General features: G+C 42.7%; 1 protein-coding gene across 1 annotated transcript in view; it reads right to left on the reverse strand.

Annotated features, from left to right (window-relative positions):
• The window catches only part of DNAH17 (dynein axonemal heavy chain 17), a 135,506-nt gene extending 116,197 nt beyond the window's left edge, over positions 1-19,309 (reverse strand). Inside the window, exons 1-14 of the mRNA XM_048489794.1 lie at positions 18,967-19,309; positions 17,126-17,315; positions 16,362-16,554; positions 16,165-16,264; positions 15,952-16,037; positions 13,506-13,631; positions 12,748-12,903; positions 12,133-12,219; positions 11,314-11,481; positions 10,926-11,042; positions 6,441-6,706; positions 6,077-6,272; positions 1,792-1,938; positions 452-560 (exon numbers count right to left, since the gene is read on the reverse strand). Coding sequence (XP_048345751.1) covers positions 452-560; positions 1,792-1,938; positions 6,077-6,272; positions 6,441-6,706; positions 10,926-11,042; positions 11,314-11,481; positions 12,133-12,219; positions 12,748-12,903; positions 13,506-13,631; positions 15,952-16,037; positions 16,165-16,264; positions 16,362-16,554; positions 17,126-17,315; positions 18,967-19,309 — 2,284 coding nt within the window. The remainder of the gene's footprint in view (positions 1-451; positions 561-1,791; positions 1,939-6,076; positions 6,273-6,440; positions 6,707-10,925; positions 11,043-11,313; positions 11,482-12,132; positions 12,220-12,747; positions 12,904-13,505; positions 13,632-15,951; positions 16,038-16,164; positions 16,265-16,361; positions 16,555-17,125; positions 17,316-18,966) is intronic.
• Between the last annotated feature and the right edge of the window lie 1,551 nt (positions 19,310-20,860).

Raw genomic sequence — 20,860 nt, forward strand, 5'->3', positions numbered from 1 at the left:
TCAAGCTTCTCTGCACAGAGTCCCCAGAGTGGGAATGACTGGCGAAGCCTCCTCCAGAGCCCCAGCAACAACCCTCTTGGGGACAGTTTCTGCCAGGGTAGATGACCAGCAAGGGCAGATCTCCCCTCTGGGGTTGAAAAAAAGAGAGGGTTGGGCGAGCAGCACCTCTGCACAAGTGCCTCCAGGTTTCCTATCAGTTTCTCCCAGCATGGCCAATTGACAGAGCTTATGGGAGTTGTAATCCATAAACATCTGGAGGGCCATAGGTTGGATACACACATCTCCATAGGCTATTGTTTGGATACTAGACACACTGGACAGGTGTGGTCAGCACCATCTATGATTTTTATATGTAAAGCTAAGAAGCACAGTGGGTTATTCAATCAGAAGGCAGATTTAAACATGAACACTTTATTTGATCACTGAGTGAACCACAAACAAGGTGTTGTACCTTCATTACTCCAGAACAGCTTCGTCTCGGCTTTTTGCAGCCCAACATCAATTTCTTGTAGCTCATCTTTGATCAGTGGAAGTTCTACATTCAAAATTGTTTGCTTGATCTAAAAACAAACAGTTTGTCTTAGGATGCATTATTAGTTTAGTGCCACTGGGGATAAATCTTAATTGCGGCACCTCCTTTCTCAACTTCTCTGAGGTCTGGATACATCCATGGAGGTATTATCAAAATGTAGCCTCAAAATGTAGCCCCATCTACTATTAGATCCCATTGGAAACAATGGGGGATGGGGGCACCCCCATTGGGGATCCATAACTTTGGATCCCCTGAACCAAAGATCACCAAACCTAGCTGATATCAGCAAGAGATTATCCTGATGATGCCACCCAAGTTTAGTGAAGTTTGGTTCAAAGGGTCTAAAGTTATGGACTCTCAAAATGTAGCCCCATCTACTATTAGCTCCCATTGGAAACAATGGGGGATGGGGCACCCCCTTTGGGGGTCCATAACTTTGGACCCCCTGAACCAAACTTCACCAAACCTGGCTGGTATCATAAGGAGTGTCATCCGATGATACCCTGAAATTTTGGTGCCGCTAGCCTAAAAACTGAACCCCCTGGTGGCCAACAAAGTAAAAACCCTAAAATATTTTTTTAAATACACCTCACTCGCGTATAAGTCGAGGGGGCTTTTTCAGCACAAAAAATGTGCTGAAAAATTCAACTTATATGTGAGTTTATACGATATATGTTTTATTTGTATTTGTTGTCTGGTAGCAAATACATTGTATTGACACTTTTGACCACTGAGGAAGGCAGGTGGGCCGAAACATGTCTGATTTTAGGCGTAAAGTGTAACATAGGAATTCTTTGTGTTATGTCATTGTGATTTTATGCACATAAGGCAAGCTATCATGGGCCTTCTACTATGATGTGATTATTTTAATTTGTAATAAATATATATGTATTTTCATTATTAAGCAGTTTTTTAATTAGAGGATCTTTTCTGCTCTTGATCTTTTGGTACTTAATGATCCAGTATCTTTCGGTTCCCTCCTCAGATCTCAACCCTGTATAATAACTGGGGAATGATAGGGATCATGAAGCTTGCTTGTATAAAAGCCATGTAAGGAGGGAACTGGGTGAAATGAAGGGGGGAAAAATCTGGCTGGATCAAACATATAATGATATTTCTGGAGAAAATGGCATATCTGTACAAATATCTTCATCAAAGGACTCAAAGATGCTTCCTTTATAACAAATAGTATGACGATTTTGTATTACACACAATTGCCATCACTTTCCCATCTGGTGTTAGTGTTTCCTGACACATACCTTATTGTACCATCCAACAATGAGATCTAAGTTGTCTACAAATTTTCGGAAAGTCTCATTCTGAGAGAAAAGACCTCCAGCACTTCCTGGAATTTCTTTCTGTTGCTGAAAATTCAGGTATTTGACTTCACGGAGAACAGCCACAAGCTACATGTCAAAACAGAAGTCACAAATATCAATTTAAAACTTTACGAAATTATGAAATAAGTGAGGGAGCTGCAAAGGCTTGTGGGAGGCATCTTGTTTTCCCCTCCCCCACTATTTCCTTTTTTACTTCCCTGTAAGCCTTCCTACCCTAACCTACTCTACCCTCTCCTCTTTTCCTCTTTCCTTCTTTCCTTATTACCCACCAGCCAACCTAGCTTTACCTCCCTGCCCCCATCTTCAGCTTTTCTTCCTTTCCTCAACCTGTCAGCCTCTCCTTGAGAAAATGTTGCACGCATCCAGCTGCTTGGCCCAGTTTCTAAACACTTACTGCCAGTCCAGACCCAGTTGCATGGTAGGAAACCAGAAATGATTTGGGTCTTTTGTTTCTCCCACCAGCCCCCGTATCCTCTTATTACTTTGCGGAAAAGGATGCTCTCTGGATTCTGGATTCTGACTTCAGAAACACAACCAAATATAATAGCTAATACTCTGGTACTCCTTACGTCAGAGAGATCCGTCGTTGTGATTGTCCTAGCCTGGATGTCTCTATCAACAGTGGTTCATCTCTGTAAATGCCAGCCCTTTCTCAGATTAAATAGTTTCTCCTGCCCTCATCCATGACATCCCAGTCTCCAGAATGCCATTGGGCCTGAGCTCCATTTCTACAAGAGCATGTTTTCCACATTACATTTCAAAACCCTCACAGCACATGGAATCAGCAAAGCAGCAAGCATTCCAGAATGCATGGTCAAATTTCACCTACATATCTTTGAGTTGCATACAGTGTTACAAATCACAGCCAAACTAGGTTTCCAGGCAGAAAAAGAGCACACATGCAAATACACCCCACAACAAACTTCCATAAGGTACAGGCAAAAATCAGCAACCACAGGGGTAATCTACAACCCATCACCACTTCCTGATTGCAGCATCTTCAAGTCTCTTCTAAAGATAAGTCTCTCAAATCCACCTCCCCCACTCCTGCTCTTTGACAGGAGTTTCTCGGGAGTAAAAGGGCTTGAGCGCACTGACGTGGTAAAGGGAGGCTTGGCATGCATATCAGGAGCTGAGACCTGATGATTCAGATCACCCCCTGTTCTAGAGGTTTCAATATCATTACCAGATCCTTTTTCCTGAATGCCTATAGTTCAGGTTTTAACCCAGCTGCCGCATGCCTTGGGTTTGGTCTAAATTTTCATGAATCAGAGTTAACATCTCCCTGAGTAACTTTTGAAATTTGTCCACATAGTCACACAGCATCTTCATTCTGAATCTGGTTCCCCCTCTGACTGAGCTCTGACAAGTTCCTAGGGTCTCCTCACAGCCTGATTGTATGCTACTTCAAAAGGACTGACCCCCCAAGTGATTTGTTTTGTCCCCCCATACACAAAAGGCAGTTATTACACGTTTTATCCTAGTTGTTGAGATGCTCTGTAGCATTCTTCCAAATCATGGCCCCCAGGGTTTAACTAAAGCATTCCATGAGGCCATTTGTCTCATGATGGTAGGGCACAGAATTTAGATGCTTAATTTCCCAGCAGTCCTATACTTTGCCAGAATGTCAGAGATTATTGTGCTCCTGATATCTGTGAGGGTCTCCTTCAGAATCCCCACTCTGGAAAATATGAGGATGAGGGCATCTGCCATTGAAAGTGCATTGACATTTGGCAACAGCTGAGCTTCAGAACAGTCCAACAAAACCAGTACATGTTGATTCCCGCCCTGAGTGGGCTTGCTGAATGGAGCCCAAATGTCGATGCCTAAGAAGAAGAGTTGGTTTTTATACCCTACTTTTCTTGACTTTCAAGGAGTCTCAAAGCAGCTTACAATCACCTTCCCCTCTCCACAACAGACATCTTGTGAGGTAGATGAGGCCAAGAGAGTTCCGAGAGAACTGTGACTAGCCCAAGGTCACCCAGTAAGCTTCATGTGGAGGAGCAGGGAATCAAACCCAGTTCTCCAGATTAGAGTCTGCCACTCTTAAGCACTACACCATGCTTTCCCAGGGTGCTCCAGTAATGGGCAGATTTGGCAGCATCTCTCCTTCCTGCACCCTGTGGAGGGACTCTCTGTTGTGTGGGTCTTTCTCTGTGGTGGCAAAGGGAAGACTGAGGGAAGGAGCACTAATGCTACATGATTCTGGCTGTCAGTTGCTTCTGAAATAGTATCCACATCTTCTTTGTCCCTTCCGCACACACAGAATAATGCATTTTCAATCCAGTTTCACAATGTTTTCCAATGGGATTTTGCTATTCCGCACAGCTTTAAAGAGCATTGAAAGCGGATTGAAAGCGAATTATTCTGCATGTGCAAAAAGGGCTTAAAGTCGCTAAGGCAGTTCGCATTTTAGGCACACAGAACAGTGCCATTATAGCTCATTTAGCTCTAAGATACTTGCATGGGTTTAAGGAAGAACTCATACCAAGCACTGCCCCCACCAGATAGGATGCAAGATCCTGGTGATGGCCTCCATCAGGACAGGATATGGGCAGGCCTGCCCTAGCCTGGCCCCATGTGGAACTACACAAGAGCCACAAAGATGAATAAAGTCCTACTTGCTGTGAAAATAATGATGTGATCCCAAGCCAGTCATTCTCTCTCAGCCTAACCTAACTCACAGGGATGTTGTGAAAATAAAAGGTAGAACAGGAAAACTGCATACACTTCACTGAGATCCTTGGAGGTCCAGGTGGAGTTTAGCAAAGCAATAGATTCTAATTATGCACAGACCCTTTCTTGTTCTTATGCTTATCTGATAACACAAGAGGAACAACATTCCTTATGATGAGTCAGATCAGACACCATGAATAAGATCACAAGGAATTTGTAGCCTCTTTAATGAGGTACTGGCTTTTCCAATACAAAACCCAGAAGAGGAGCCCTGATGAAGGACTTCATTCAGGATGTGATGTAGACTGGGGAAACAACTATGGCTGACAAATTGTTATTGATGGCTGGATGTTTGGTGGCAAGGTACATTTGAATGTTTCACTTCTCCTAAAGCCAAAGTTTTTTTAATGCTCTGTATGCATGCTGTCTTTTATCAACCAGGGTTGCCCAAACTGGGCTGGGAAATGTCTGGAGCTTTGGGAGTAGAGCCGAGGGAAGGTGTGGTTTAGGGAGGGGAGGGAGCTCAGCAGGAATGTGATACCATAAAGCCAGTCTTCCAAAGCTGCCATTTCCTCCAGGTAATCCCTGTTCTCTGTACTCTGGAGATCATTTATAATTCTGGGAGAATTCAAGGCCCCACCTGCAGTGACGTAGCGCCAACGGGGTGGGTGATGCCCCGGGCGGCAGAGGTGTGGGCAGGCCATGGCAGAGGTGTTCCGTGGTGGGGCGGCGGCACTGCAGCAGGGGCATAGGGTGCACCCACGCCCTGGGCATAGTTAACCCTCACTTTGCCTCTGCCCACCTGAGAGGTTAGTTCATGCTTTGCAAGGGAAGCTTTTTGCTTCCTCTCTACCAGTAGCCTCAACAGACAAGCTCACCATCTGAACAGTGTTGCTACAAAGATTACATGCCTCTAGATCAATTACTGCCAGTGAGTTCTTTCATAGGTTTGCCAACCTCCAGGTGGGGCTTGGTGATCTTCCAGAATTACAACTCATCTACAAACTACAGAGATCAGTTGCCTTGGAAAAAAATAGCTGCTTTGAAGGGTAGACTCTATGGCAGGGGTGTCCAACTCTGATGCTTCAGATGTTCATGGACTACAATTCCCATCAGCCCAGGGATGGAGCGAGGGGGAAGTGCGCCCAGTGCGCATGCATGCCCTGCACCCCTCCAAGCCCCCGGATCTCCCCGCCCCACACCGCCCCTGGAACGCCCCAAAATGCCTCTGCGGGGGGGGGGCGCCTGGTGCATTGTGCGCCCCTGCCCTCTTGGCGCCTGCATCAGGCCCTGCTGGCATGGCCCTTGCTAATGGGAATTGTAGTCTATGAACACCTGAAGCACCAGAGTGGGACACCCCTGCTCTATGGCATCACATCCCGGTTGAATTTCCTCCCCTTTCCTAACTTAGCCATCATCAGGCTCCACCCACAAATCTCCAGGAATTTCCCTATTCCGTATTGGCAACCCTAGTTCTCCATAAAACCCAAATTACATGTTACAAGCTAAGCTTACCCTACTTACATACCTCTTTGTTGAAGTTCACGCTTATGTATTTAGTATGTGGATCTCTTAGGATCAGTGGCTGCTCTAGGTTGAACTGACAGTCTCTATCCACATGACTGATCCATTCTTCATAAATTTTCTCACGATAACCCTTCAGCAAACGGATCATCTCCTCATATTTGGCATATATTAGCTTGGCTTCAGAACTGGCCATTACGCTGGAGAGAGGAAAGCAAAGCCTTGCTAATGGCTATCTCAATTTAATATTTTCAACAAACTTCACAGTTATATGTTTTGCCCCCATTAGCTTTTAATATTGTTCCAGGTAATATAATCCCAGCAGTTAGATATTCTGTAACGTCAGATGCAGAGGAACTGATACTTACGGATGGTCAATTGCTTGCAAGTCTTTCATTGGAATCTGTAATCTTTCCTGTAGTTCCAAAGCCCACTTCAGTTGTCCAGCAACTGGTGGCATGTTTTTGCTAATGGGCGGCACACCATCTTTGGCTTTATTGGCTATTTGAACATCATACAAAATCTTTACATTGTCCAGTTTAACATTGAACATCTCCAGCAGTTTGGAGTAGTGGGCAGCTGCATCTGCCTTTATCAATGGTCGTTCCAACAAGGTGGCAAACATATGTATATGCTAGAGGATAAAATGCACAGTCAACAACTTCTATAAAGGATGGCTCTGAGTTTTCACAACACATTTGAAAAATTGCTCAGAATTATGCCAAGTGCCCATGAATTCTCATGCCAAATCCACTGGTATCAATGAGCAAATTTGATAGCGGTAGTGCCTTAAAGACCAACAGAGGTCATTTAAGCATATGTGGACTCCTTCGCTTTAGCATACATTCCCTTTGGGCTTGGTTCTCATTTACGCATACATTTTCCCCTTTCCAGTACTTACCCTGCTCTCAGATCTGAGAATCCCCACGTTTTCTGAGTGCTCTATAACATGACTTTTTCCCTCCCTTTACAGGGAAAGCAAAATAAATCCCTATGTATTATGGTTTCCTCTGGTTTTCTTGCTCCCCCCACCACCTTCCCCTGCTCACAACATAGCACTTCCTCCCACTCCTCTGCCAACTTTCCTCCCATGAGTCTTCTGTGTTGAGATGATTGTGATGGTGCCCACACACAAACCCCACTTCAAAGCAAAGATTGCAAAGCAACTGCTTCTCAGCAGCACAGGAAGTATTACATGCATAAAAGGGAAAAGCTTTTGAGAGTCAAAGCCCCCTGAAACTTGTTCCTGTATTTAAGATAGCACTGCCAGCAAGACCTTGGTCCCAGCATCCTCTATCAGTTTAGCTCACCTTACAATGTGATTTTCAAGAAAAAATGAAGGCAAGCACTACCTAACATCCTTAGAGGCAGGGTGATATTATGTACAAAAATGTACTAAATAGATTTATGTATGGGTTTGATACCTCTATTTGTGTTCTCATAATTACATGGCTATATTTCTTGTAGTTGTACTATTAAATCCAGAGAGACAAGCTTATAGGAGAGCTAATGATACGATGAAACCACTATCATCATGAGTGCATAGTCCTTCCTTTTGTTCCATTGTCTTCTCTGGTCAAAAATGATTTCAAGTTTTTGAAGCACTACAAAAGCATGCAAAATCCATGAACAGAGAGCAGGAATAATAGTTACTCTATAATATCATCTTCAACTCTTTGAAAAGTTATTGTCTTCAGTTCAGGAGTCTTGGCCTTTAATATATATATCTCTTGTGGTCAATGAACACCTGAGGAAGATCATGTCTCTCATATAATAATGGACTATTTTGAAATACCAAAGTGCTCTCTCCTGTGAATCTATTTCTCAGCCCAGTTTAATAGATTTTTCTTTTGGCAACAACTCTGTTTCTTCTGCCATTGCTAGCTGATGTATGGAGATAAATGAATCTTCTTTTCATAACTATATTTGAATGGATCCTATTTATGTCATTTCTTCAGTTTTTTTCAGATGAAGCATGCATAGTTCCTTGAAACACTTTCCTCACCTTATTGATTTCACATTTTCTATGCTGTTTTCCTTTAACTTTCTACAGTTGATTAGTATGAAATAGATTTGAAGCACGCAGAACAGCCAATCACTTTTACTAATGATAACTCAGAGTGGAACACATCAGGAAAGCCATTTTAAATAAACATTAGGCATGTGTGTTAAATTCTGGTAAATCCTTTTTCTCAGTCCTGATTATGGTTATCAGGAAATGGTGAGACTTCAGCTCTTGACTTCTTTGCCTCAGGGAGCTGGATTTGGATCGTTAATAAGATCTGTGGTATTTTGTGATGCTGTGTGCAATGAAATGACTGTTAGATCTGGCAAGATGTCAAGCCTTTCTGTACAGTCAATAAATATTAAATTCTTCTCTCTAATTCTCTTTAACTGGAAATTCTAGGCTGTAGATGCTGGGAAGATGTTCCTATTCAGAAGAAGATTTGTTTTCTAATTAAGTAACTATTTGGTTTAAATTGGGCATCAGAACCACAAGGGGATATCATCTGAGCAAATAGCCTTATACCTTGAGACACACAATATAGATGATTTATCAGCTCCAAGCTTCTTTTTTCCAGTTGGTTTTTAATGACTCAGAGGCTGCAATGAAGAACAGGATGAGTGACTGATTGTCCTGTATATGTGCGGCATGTACCACATGGGTTATTTGAGGTGAGTTCGATGCTTTTGGGAAGCAGGTTATTTTTTCTCCTTCCTCCAGCTTTGTGGTGCATTTGTGTATCTCTTACCATTTCCCCTGAATTCCTCTCATTTTTCTCAAATCAGTTTTGCTGCAAAGTTTTGAGAAAGATTTAGGGTTGCCAACTCTGAGTTGGAAAACTCCTGGAAATTTGGAGTGGGGAGGATGCAGTTTGGGGAGTGGAAGAAACTCACCAGGATATAACACCTTAGACTCTACCCCCACCCCCAAAACAGCCATTTTCTCCAGGGGAACTGATCTCAGTAGACTGGAGATCAGGTGAAATTCCAGAAGCTGTCCAGAAAGCAGGTGAAGCCTCAGTACTACTGTGGCTAGAAAAGTTCAGATTTTCCTGACCACATGGCAACCATTTTCCCTGACCTGTCCTGGTGGCAACCATTTCCTCTCCTTGCCAATGGGGGGCTTTTCATTTTCATTTCTAATCAGCAGTTGATTACAGTTATCAAATACATTATAACAATATATATGCCAGTTTTAATTAATTCCAGACTTTCATTTTTAACAAGTCTTTAGCCTCTCTTGTTGTAAAGAGATAAGGAAAAGGGCATATCTCTGCAAAGGAGTTAGAGACTTAGTTTTTAAAACTGGAAAATGGGAATTCAGCAAACCTGATACACTGTTATAACTTTATGTCAATATAACAATGTTCAATTGCCAGTAAAAAACTGAAAAAGCACTGGTGGCCAAGGGTAGGGGGAATGGCTATGGCTGAGACACTGGCATAGGAAAACTTCAAGAAAATCAACCATGTGCATATCCTCTGCCACTGCACTGCAGAAGCAGCAGAAATGAGGAAACCACATAAGAGTGTTCATGTGTGGAAACCACCTGTTTTGGATGTGTGTGGATGGAGCAAATGTTTAACCCTTTCCCTTCCTGGTTTTGGTTGCTCACAAATCATTACCCTCCCCAATGACTTCCTCACCCACATTGGAAAAGAGACCCTCCATTTCTTTTCCCAAAAAATAGAAATGTAGCTGGAAGAGGCATTTTGAGGACATACACGCTATGTTGTGGTAGTGGGGGGAAAGTCAAGTTATATGCTTAGGCACTGATAAAAAGATGACCAGTATCATAATCATTTTATACAAATTTATGGTATGGTAGCCAGGGACGGAATGAGGGGAAACTGCGCCCGGGGCACACATGCGCCCTGTGCCCCTGCTGCGGTGGTGCCTGCCCCATCCTGGAATGCCCCCACCATGCCCCAGCACCGGGGCGTCCCTCCCCACCCTACCCTGTGGGTGCTACACCACTGGTGGTAGCATTTGGAAACCTGTGTATAGCTATGGCTGGTTTATCACAAAACGGATATCTAAGTATGGGAAAGAGACAGTAAAAGGTAACCAAAAAGATGGAGATATTGGAGCATCACTTTTATGAGGAATGACTAAAGAGTTTGAAATTAAGTTTAGGAAAAGGGCCCTGTATGGGGCTGGTGGGAGAAGCCACTATTGTACTGCCAAGAGTGGGCTGCCCAAGCCCCATATCTACTCTAGCAGAGTTCTTCTCAAAAGTGGAGGAGGACCAAGTTTGCATGCCATAGCCAACCAGCCATATCTGCTGTATCTGCAGTCAAAGGGTGGGAATCTTGCATAAGCTGAGGGAAAGAGGGGGGCATGACTACTGTTGAGGAAAATGTGGAATGTGCAAAGTATGTCAAACAAGTGAGGAGGTGCCTAAGCCAAAGATAGGTGGGAAGGGAAGAAAGGGACATGTGCTTAGAATTGCCTTAGGCTTGAATTAGATGCTGGTGGTTCTCAAATGCACTTTTGATCTCTTCCCCCTTCTCTACCATACACAGAGTAGCACCATGGAGGCAGCAGGTGGACTTGGGAGATGCTGTTGAACAAGGGGGGGAGGTGCTTCAAGCAGCTGGTGACCTTCCCCTCACTTCCTCACTTCCCTGTCTTTTGGGAAGTTTTAGCTCTAACCGAGCCTGGACAATTACAACAGCCCTTCCCTGACCTTAGATTAGGAAAAGGGAAATGGGTCTTCCATGCTACCATGGTTCTTTACCTGCAGGAGTATGAGCTACTGTTTATTTCACTGTTGCAAAACTATATCTAGGTATTAAATTTATTTACTTCATGAAAAGACCACTTTTTAAAAGGAATCTCATATGTACCTTAACAGCTGACTCAATGCTGGAGGAGTCAACGAATCCTTGATAGAAAATGGTGGCCAGCCGTCGATCCAGATCCTGAATTTTGATCTGGAAGTCTGCAAAATCTTCATCAAATTGCTTCAAAAATGATACAAAATGAATTGTTAGCCAGCACACCTTTAGGTTAATTTTTAACTTAGTCTGTCAAGCATGTTCCTAAGGCCTATTTGGAAACTGCTTAGAATGGCAGCTAAGTCAATGGTAGAATAATCTGATGATACATTAGCACGCCTCAGAGATATGCCATTCAGCACCCAACTGATACTGCATCGGTACAAAAACTAACACTGCTGCAGCTGTACTAATACAGGAAATGGAAACAGGCTGCTCCATACTAAGAGGAACTAACCTCATCTGCTGGATCTAAAGGATCATATTTGCATTCAGCAAACACCTTGATAAATTCGATGACCTCTTCATAAATTTGAACCACCTGGCTTCCTAGAATATTGCCTCTCACACCACCTAGCTCAATTTTCTCCAGTTTGAGAAATTCAATTGAAGTTACATATAGTTCCTTAACAAAAGAAAGAAAAAACATAGTCATTTAAATATATTTCTTGACAAACAGGAGTATAGTAATCAATAGCAAGTACTGTAATTTTTCTGTCAGGGATTTCAATGTAATTACATTCTTCAGCTTTAAATATTGTTGGACTGGATCCTGTCATTCATGTGAAGCAAACAACTCTTGTTCTAAAAGAGGAGTTCTTGCATTGACAGAATGCCCTGTGCCTTAGAGGAATGCAACAGCACCAACACAACAAATGCGCAGGATCCAACCCACTGTTCATGAAAATCAATTTTTCTTCATGTATACTATAATGGCCCTTAGGTGCAGAGTGGTAAGTTGCAGTACTGTAATCCAAGATCTGCTCAGAACCTGAGTTTGATCCCAACAGAAGTCAATTTCAGGTATTCGGCTCAGGTATTCAGGTATTCGGCTCAGGTATTCAATTTCAGGTATTCAGCTTGCTGGGGATACAGTGTAGATGACAGCGCAAGGAAATGACAAACCACCCCAGAAACAAAATCTGCTTAATAAACATCATGATGTGACTCCCCCATGCATCAGTAATGGCCCAGTGCTTGCACAGGAGACTACCTTTACCTTTTTAAGCTATTACTGTAGTAATTTTGTATTCTTGTTAAACTAATTACTTCTCACCTCTATTGTTTTCAGTCTGTGAAAAAATGCATTCATTCTAGCAAAGACAAGAGTAGAAGGGAACTCCCAGTATTGGGGCTCCTTGTCCTGCAAATACAGAGAAAGAAAGTGCCATGTTATAGGATGGACTGCAGGTAAATGATATTTTCAGTCATAGCAGAATCTCTCTGCTATGTATGTTGTGTGATTTTGAATTGTCAAGTGTCCATTAGTTTACCGCTCCAATTGGTGTTTTTGATACGAAAACTACAGTGCTGTGAGCAATAGGAGCATGATAAAATTCTGGTACTTCTATTAGTTTGCAGCTTTGCTCAGGGTACTCTATAACATGATTAGTGGATCTCTATCTCCATGCAGCTCAATCCGCTCTGCTAGTGCCTTTGCTACACCCGAAAAGCAACGTGCCAGAGTTGAATTATTATTTTGTCTGGAGTGTGCCTGCACTTTAAAAAATGTAAAAGGGGACTATTTCATTTGAAAGTTGTACTGTTGGGATAAATTTATTTAAAACCATTCTCCACTTTAAATTGGATGAGTTACCTATAATGTTTGCATCAGGAAGCTCCGAGTAAATGTCTCCCTTAAGAAAACTCTGCAGTAGCAGCAGTGACTAACCTGAAAAAATGAGGGCATCATATCTGAGCAGCAAACGTCATAGGTCTGGTAGAGTTTCTCTATCACAGAGATTCCTAGCTTGATCCCGCTCAGAAATTCTTCGATCTCACTTTGTAATCCTTTTAGCACCTCTTCAGGACTCAGAAAATTACGGGTCTAAGCAGAAAGAGAGGCAATCAAATATGACACAGAATATGCTGAACCAGATTTTGGAATCATAGTCTTCTAAAATTTAGCACTATAAAGGCACTTTATGGCTGGTTGACTCTCTGCTGATAGTCGTATCATTCTTATCAGTTAGCCGTTATAGAAGTTTCAGCATGCCTGTCACAATCAGTGTCCGGGCAATGTGTACAGATGCTGTATTTAAGACTTTAATAGTTTGCCTTTTTATGTCGATGTATCGATTATCGACAGATTGTTAAACTGATATATCAGTCTATTGATAAGATTAAAGATAAAAATTAAAGCATGCATGGGCGACAAAGAATCTGCAAAACATCCCTCCCTCACTTTTCCCAGACACAAGCAAAAAGCCAGCCGTTGGGTAACACTTGCCCTGCTGCAAACATGGTGGTGGGTAATAATGCCAAATATGCCCTGAAACAAAGAGTCCCCGGCCAATTCACTCTGAAGTTGCGGGAACCTCGCTGTGAGTAATTGACCCATGTTTGAGTTCTCTGGATACCAAAACCAGGACAAAATAGTAATTTAAAATACTTTCCTCAGTTGAGGGTTATGTTTTCATAAAACAGTACCATTTCGATGATGAGGTTACAGATCTCCTGCAAAATAACAATGACTCGGGATGGCGTGTTGTAGTATTCAGAGTTGGCCCATATCAAGCATACGGTGTACATAACGCTGTTGATGAATGGGGGCAGCTGCATGGATATAAAATTTCATCGAGTCAGGTTTTCAGGAAAGTCAAATATGTATTTCAAGGTGATATGACATTTTACTTGTTGCCCATCAAGCTGTTGATCTTGTTTATAACTTTCAAAATTAAGTTACTCAGGGCCAAACTACACATTATAAGTTACACAACCTCACTATTGGGGCTAGCAGTCATACTGCAGCAGCAAATTTCTAGAGACAGTTCCATTTGGAAGGGCCATTGGGCCTAATTCTGAACAGGAATATTGCATGGAGAAGAAAGGGGCTCAATCCTTCCTCCTCATCCCATTTTTCTGAGCCAAAACAGTATGTGAAAGGGAAGGCAGAAGCTACTCCTCCCCCTGTACTGCAGTCCTGAACAGAACAGCATTTCCCAATGGAATTGCCTCTGGAAACTTACTGTTGCAGTCTACTAGTCCCTCTGGGGAACATATGTAACTTGTATCATGTAGGTTTGTCTTCAAAGTACTTATTTGTCTTCAGCATGGAGAACAAGTCCTCTTAGAGGCCCAAGTTACACATGATGGAATCTTTGTGCTTCCCCCCGGGAATCCACCCTGATCAAATGTGCTCTGTGAGTTCTGTTCTTAATTTCCCAGATATATGTGGACCCAATTCAGTATGAGGGGAGAGGGCACTTATGCCTCTCCCCCTGCACCATGTTCCTGCCCTGAAATGGCCTTGGAAAGCTAGTGTAGCTTGGCAGTACATAAGTGGCTCTAACTGGGGTCGAATTCCCACTGGAAAATTTTACGCAGATCAAAACCAGTTCGTAGTGAAACCGCACCTCTTCATCGGAGTTTTTACCTCCCCACCGCAGCGTGCACACAGCAGACACACCTGGTTCCAGAACTCTTAACAATCCCCACTATCAGGCGATCTCGCTTTGCTGGCCTCCCCTGATTGGCTGGCGTGCCTTGATGGGGTGGGACCTTTTTCCCCGCAGAAATGTACCTTGTTGGGGCGGGACCACAAAAAAGCTAACATTTTAAAGCTTAATGTTTAACTGTGTGGACAGTTAACCGTTTAACTGTGTGAACATTTAAGGATTCAACAGTTACACATTTGACCGGTTAACGTCCTTCTGCGTCCCCTTCTGCTCTCACTCGCCGATTGCAAAAGCAAAAACAAAACCCAGGAAAGGCTGGCTGCACACGCATCGCTTCAGCGCCGACAGAGCACTGACTGGTTGCCCGATTTTTGCGTCACGCTCCTCGGCGGGAAACGAGTCAGGGTTTCAACCCTTATCTCTCCCCTTGGATCAGCTCTGAACCGTGCCAATGAGGTTTATCCAGTGGTGAGATTCAGCAGGTTCCCACCACTTCGGCAGAACCGGTTGTTAAAATGGTGCTTGTAAACAACCAGTTGTTAAGTCATTTGAATTCTACCTCCAGAGCCGGTTGTTAAATTATTTGAATCCCACCACTGGGTTTATCCCACTTGCCAGCTGGTCCTGCCGGAAAGCAGAATAAGGGGGAGAACGAGCGCCAGAAACGGGAAGAATCCGTGTCTGCCGCGCAAGCAATGGGGAGGTTGTCCTTGAAACCTGGTTAGTTTGTGTCCTGAAACCTGGCTAAGAAGGTAGTGGGGATTCGACCTTGGGTACAGCAGTCCTGAAGGGCTGTTCCAGGTCAGGAAAATAGTGTGTGGGTAAGCTTAAGCCCCCTCTCCTTTTGTGCTGTGGTCTCATTCTGAATCTGGTCCTCTGACTCCCAGAGTGCTTCTGATAAGAAAGACTTGAGGCTGACGCACAGGGAACACAATTTTTTAGCATGTGAATTGGGCTTTTCATACAGGGATTTGGCTCTCATCATCTACACTACAATAGCTTTTCATGTGGATTGCTGCAATGGACTCTGGGTGGAGATGTCCAGGATTGGGGCCCTCAGTGGAGTCATGCCCATTACTGGCCAGTGTGGGAGAGGGTCAACCCTATCCTGATAAGTACATTGCAGTTCTGGCAATTGAAAGCCTTGCTGTAGCCGCCATAAGTGGCCACTGCTGATTCAAGGCCAGGAAAGAGATGGCAGGGAAAAGCCTCCCGGCTGGTCAGCTTCACTCCTGGCCACCCAAAAGATGATTTCTTCTCCGCAGAGGTTGTCTGGACCAACCAGATATTGCAACTCCCTGAACCAGCCCTCATAAGGGGCCAGGCTGCAGGTCAGTGAGTAGGGCAGTACTGGTTCTGTCCACAGGCTGTGGAAAAGAGGCTGAGAAGGAGGAATAACAGAATGAGGTCGTTAGTCATGTAATTCCGCTAGAAGTGGTAAGATTGCACCAGTAAAAATGACCAAGACTTGCTTTTACCTGGGGGTACTCAGCTTGTTCCATTTCCTCTAAGAGAACTTTTAGGGGCTGCAAGTACAAGTTAATATCATCAGCTTCTTTCAGTCCTGAACGAAAGCAAAGTTATAGGGTGAGTTAATCAAGGAGAAGCTTCATCTTAATAGTCCTGACAACCATTAATCAATGTGACCCAATAGAATTAGCTGGCGATGATTGTAAGAAATAGGGCTATACCTGCAGATACATCCTTGAAAACGTTCCTTAGTGCTGGCCAATAACAGCTGTTTGCTCTCTCCAAAATCTCAGCAATCTTTTGCACTTGAGGGGTGTACAGCTGGAAAAGGAAAGCACATGCACAAAAGCGTGCCATAGCAACATATCATCATTCCTTTATGATTTATAGCCCAGTCTGAAAATTACTCTCACTATACCTGCTCATTTATGCACTGTAGGTTAACCTGCCGACTGTACCAGAAATCAAACTCCACTTTGGGTAATGGGTTCAAACCATCCAAGAGAGGCTGTGCTGAGTCTTTGCTCAGGATGTCTCGGATCTGATGAGACCAGTCGATGATTATTGTTTCAATCGAATGTAATAAAGTACTGTCCACACTGGCAGAAAGACTGAAAAACCACAAAAAGAGCAGACCTTGGTAAAATGCAAGCTGCTTTAATTTTTGATCAGTTGTGAAAGAATAGTGCATGAATTTCTTTGGCATGTCACAAAACTAGATTCCTCAGTCTCAGCCGCCCTTTTAATATGACAGTTCCTCCTGTTTACACTCACAGTAATTTATTGATAAAATCCTGAGGTACGAAATCAAGGATTCTGCACTAAAACCCGCATATCTTGCAATCAGTAAGGCCAGATTCTGGGATCACGTTTAATTTTATAATTTGGAGTGCCTATCTCTCTATCTCTTTATCTTTCTATATCTATGTATATCTGCAGAATCTGGACATTTTGAGTTGATGGAGAGAATTGGTGGGAAGACAGGGACAAATAGAAGAGATGAAAGGGGGAGGATGAATATGGAGGCGTGCCAAAAATACATGCGCATCAGAACTTTTTCAATAATTTATCTAAAGATTTGAAGACAACTTGCTGTTTTCAATAAGTGAAAATAAATGGGTCTTGTGTATGTTAGCTCTTGTACAGAATAGAAAGGGTATAGACACTGGCCGATGCACCCACCCATCAAACATATCTGTCGCAGTGTATAACATATCAACACGTTCTGGCAAAGGGAGAAGTGTTTTCCCTTTGATTTTTCCTCCCATCACAAACATCTCATTCTTTAGCCTGTGGGCCTGCCTTATAACATCTTCAGCTACCACTTGAGGCCAGCCAGCCAGGTTTTCACTCCGCAGAAACAAGGAATAGACTACCTAGAAAGAAAAAGTTGTTTTAATGCTGCCACGGGTAATTCTGTTTCAGTTATTACAGATCATGACACCTGCATTACATCAGGATTAATAGCATTTTAAACCATCCCTGAAGGATCTACTTTGTTTCTAAAACAGCCCAATGGCTGAAATAAAACCTTTTATGGATAGGTTGATCCCATATTCCTATATTATGCTGGTGGTTGCTACTACATAGCTTTGCCAGTGTTCAACTGGTACCATGCATCACCACCACAAACATGAAGCCACAAATGGAATTGAGCAGTGAGCAGATCCCCACCTAGCAGGCATGACTTGAAGATAGGATTGCATCATTAGGCATTGCTTTGCATAAAAAGCCTTTACCTTGTGTAATTCATTGCCTTTGCACATCTCTGTTTACAATTTCTTATCTATACTCATGAATATTTAACTGCCAGCTCAGGAGAACCACAACCATGCCACAGTGCCAGTGACTATGTCACAGTGGATCTGTTAGTAAGGCGACAAAAGCTTTTTCACTGGGAACTATTTATTAATATGAAATTGAAACCTGTCAAGCAACCCTCTTCATATTATTTAACCTTTAAATTTGTAAGTATAGGAGACCCAACATTTGAAATTAAACGGGCATAGGCAATTCAGTCTTAAAACTATAAATGCTTCCACAGCCTAGCTATTGCAGCCTCTTACCCTTGAAGCATCAGTACAGTTCATTCCATCTGAAAAACAGCAGACACTGTGCATAACAAACTTCTCTCTGTGATACACCTCTGAAGATGCCAGCCGCAGATGCAGGCGAAACGTTAAGAACAAGATTTGCCAGACCACGGCCACACAGCCCAGAAAACCCACCACGATCAGTAAACTGAGGCTTTATTACTTTTGTGAAAAATCCCAAGCATTTTAAATGCATGCTAGTAGATAATACAGTACACAGGCAACGCATCATGGATCTAACATATACTCTCTTTTAAAGTTTGTTCATATTACAGTTTTATAAATATGTTTTATAAAGATGTGCTACAGTCATAAAACAATTCTGAACTCTGATGCTTAAGACTTATTCTAGGAAATAAGATACCATTGTGCAAACTAGGACCATGGAAAGATGGGGGTTTGTTGTTTTTTGACATATTTATGGAGAATACAATCTTAGTCACAGTACAGTTGTAATATAGCATTATGATCTGAGGATTGCCTAATAATCTGAGGCTGCCAAACACTACCGGTATGTACGTATGTCATTACAACCCCACTTTTTCTTCAAGAAGCATCTAGGCATTTTATCCTTATGACACTCAAGACATAGGTTATTGTGCTTAGTAGCAGTGACTTACCCAAAGCTATTTCCTGAGCTTTGTAGTTGAGAAAGGATTGGAATTTGGGTTTGCCTCTTCAATGCTAACAGTCTAAACTACTGAGTTACATTGGCCTCATATAGGATAGGGGGAAAGAAAGCTTTTATTATAACGTTGCAGCAATTTGTCCTGAATGTTCATGAAATATTGAGAGCACGGATGGAGAGAGAACAAAAGGGTGGAGTATACCACAAATCCTCATCTGCCAAATCAAAACCTGTGTTTCTCTTAACAAGGTTTTGGAAAGAGGGAAGTATTGCTTAGCGACAATGGAATGGAAATTGGAAACTTACCTCTTCTACTACAGCCATCATCTGCTCTACTGGGGAAGGGCTGAGATCTCCTACTAAGACTGCATTTTGGATGTTATCTTTAGTTATGTTTTCATGTTTCCTCTTCACAAAGTAAACCGCTTTGTTCTTCAGTACTGATGGAAAGCCGATGCAAGGGACTAGCTGTCCAGTTGGATTCAGAGTGATCACCAGTACCATCAAGTCTTGCTTCTCATAGAACTCGTTGAGCATAGCAAGGACCTCCTCACTTGTGGCAAACTTGGACCATTTGTCAGGTTTCATACGGAGAGAGAGATAACAGTACTTCTCTATGAAGTCTAGGCGTTTGTCAGTTGCCATCTTGCTTCTTCGATCACTAACTAATTTGAAGACAAAACTGAATTGATAACAAGCTGGAAATCCCTGTGCAAGTAACATTTGTCTGCACAATTAATGAGCAGATGGGGTGGGGGGCAGAAGGCAGCACATGAGTTGCCACCAGAGGTGGGATCCAACCAGTTCTCACCACTTCTCTAGAAGCGGTTACTAATTTTTTCTGAGTGCCGAGATGGGGTTACTAAAGCAACCTCCCTGCCCAATAGGGACTGGAGGTGCATGTGTGCGGCAGCGCCACTGTTTGAATCCCACCACCATCGGAACCTGTTATTGAATTTTTTTGGATCCCACCACTGGTTGCCACCACTGCTTCCAGCCTCACACCCTGAGCTAAGCTTTAGCACAGAGCCTAAGTGCATACAGGGACCAGTGGGTACCACAGAGGAAGAGAAAATTATTCAGTGGGAGGACAGTGTTTTTGCCTTCCAGTTGGTCAGAGGGATATGAAAAGGTTATGCATACCATTGAATAATCAGGGAAAGAATGAAAGAAGACGAATTAACTTTAAATGGATGTGAGGGTGGCTGAACCCTTCCTCCTCAGAAATGTGGACCCAGTGTCTCCCCTCCCTCCTCAAGCAATAAATGAGAAAAATGCCATGGGGAAAGGAATACGCCTTTCCTCCGCTCTTGTACTGTGCCAGTCAAATCCCCCTTTTTGCTGCTGCATTGAAATATAGACAATACCCTGCAGGGAAAAGATAAACACTGCATATTTTTCCCTTTAAGTCCTTCGTGATAGGAATTTTGATTGGGAAAAGAGCTTTTAAGGAAATAGTTAAATGTACATGCCCGTACAACTTGTAACCAACAAGAGCTTCACTACAGTACATACTCAAACTGCCCGGAGATATTCCATTAGTCTCCTGTGTTATATCTAGTTTGGCCTTCATACATATTTTTTACAAGACTGTGAGATTTCAGCTTACTTTTAATTTAACAAGAATACTTACTTGACTTGTCTCACACCTCAGGGCAAGCACAATTAAGGATGCAACAACCTTTTCGTTCAACTAAAGTATCTCTAAGATTTGAAGACATCCAACTGAAGCATTCCCCAACTGCCAAGGAACAAGATTCTTCAAGAAGATTCTAGTGACATCATGTATCAACTGTCATAGCATATGCAAGAACCTTCCATATTATAGACCATGTAAATTGTACTGAAGCCCGTGAAGCAGAAAACTATAACCCTTAAACATAGTGTTAATTATTAGTGTCTCTTTGTATAGTATAGTATCTCTGAATTGTTTAGCTTTTGAATATCCACTTGGATTTAAATTGTGAGGATACAAGACTTCTGAATGTCACATAATTTTTTAAAACAGTAAATCCCTGACTGACAGGGAAGATGTTAAATAGGGGTGTGCACCACTTGAGCGGGGGTTGGGTTTAACAGACCTGAACTTTTTATAAAAATTCTGCCCCCCCGCCAAAAAAAATTGAATCAAGATTTCCCCCATTTTTGGACATTCAAATGTTTTTGGATCTATTAAACCCAAACCTGAAAAATTCC

This window comes from Sphaerodactylus townsendi, linkage group LG03 (assembly GCF_021028975.2).
Source record: "Sphaerodactylus townsendi isolate TG3544 linkage group LG03, MPM_Stown_v2.3, whole genome shotgun sequence".
Taxonomy (NCBI): Eukaryota; Metazoa; Chordata; class Lepidosauria; order Squamata; family Sphaerodactylidae; genus Sphaerodactylus; species Sphaerodactylus townsendi.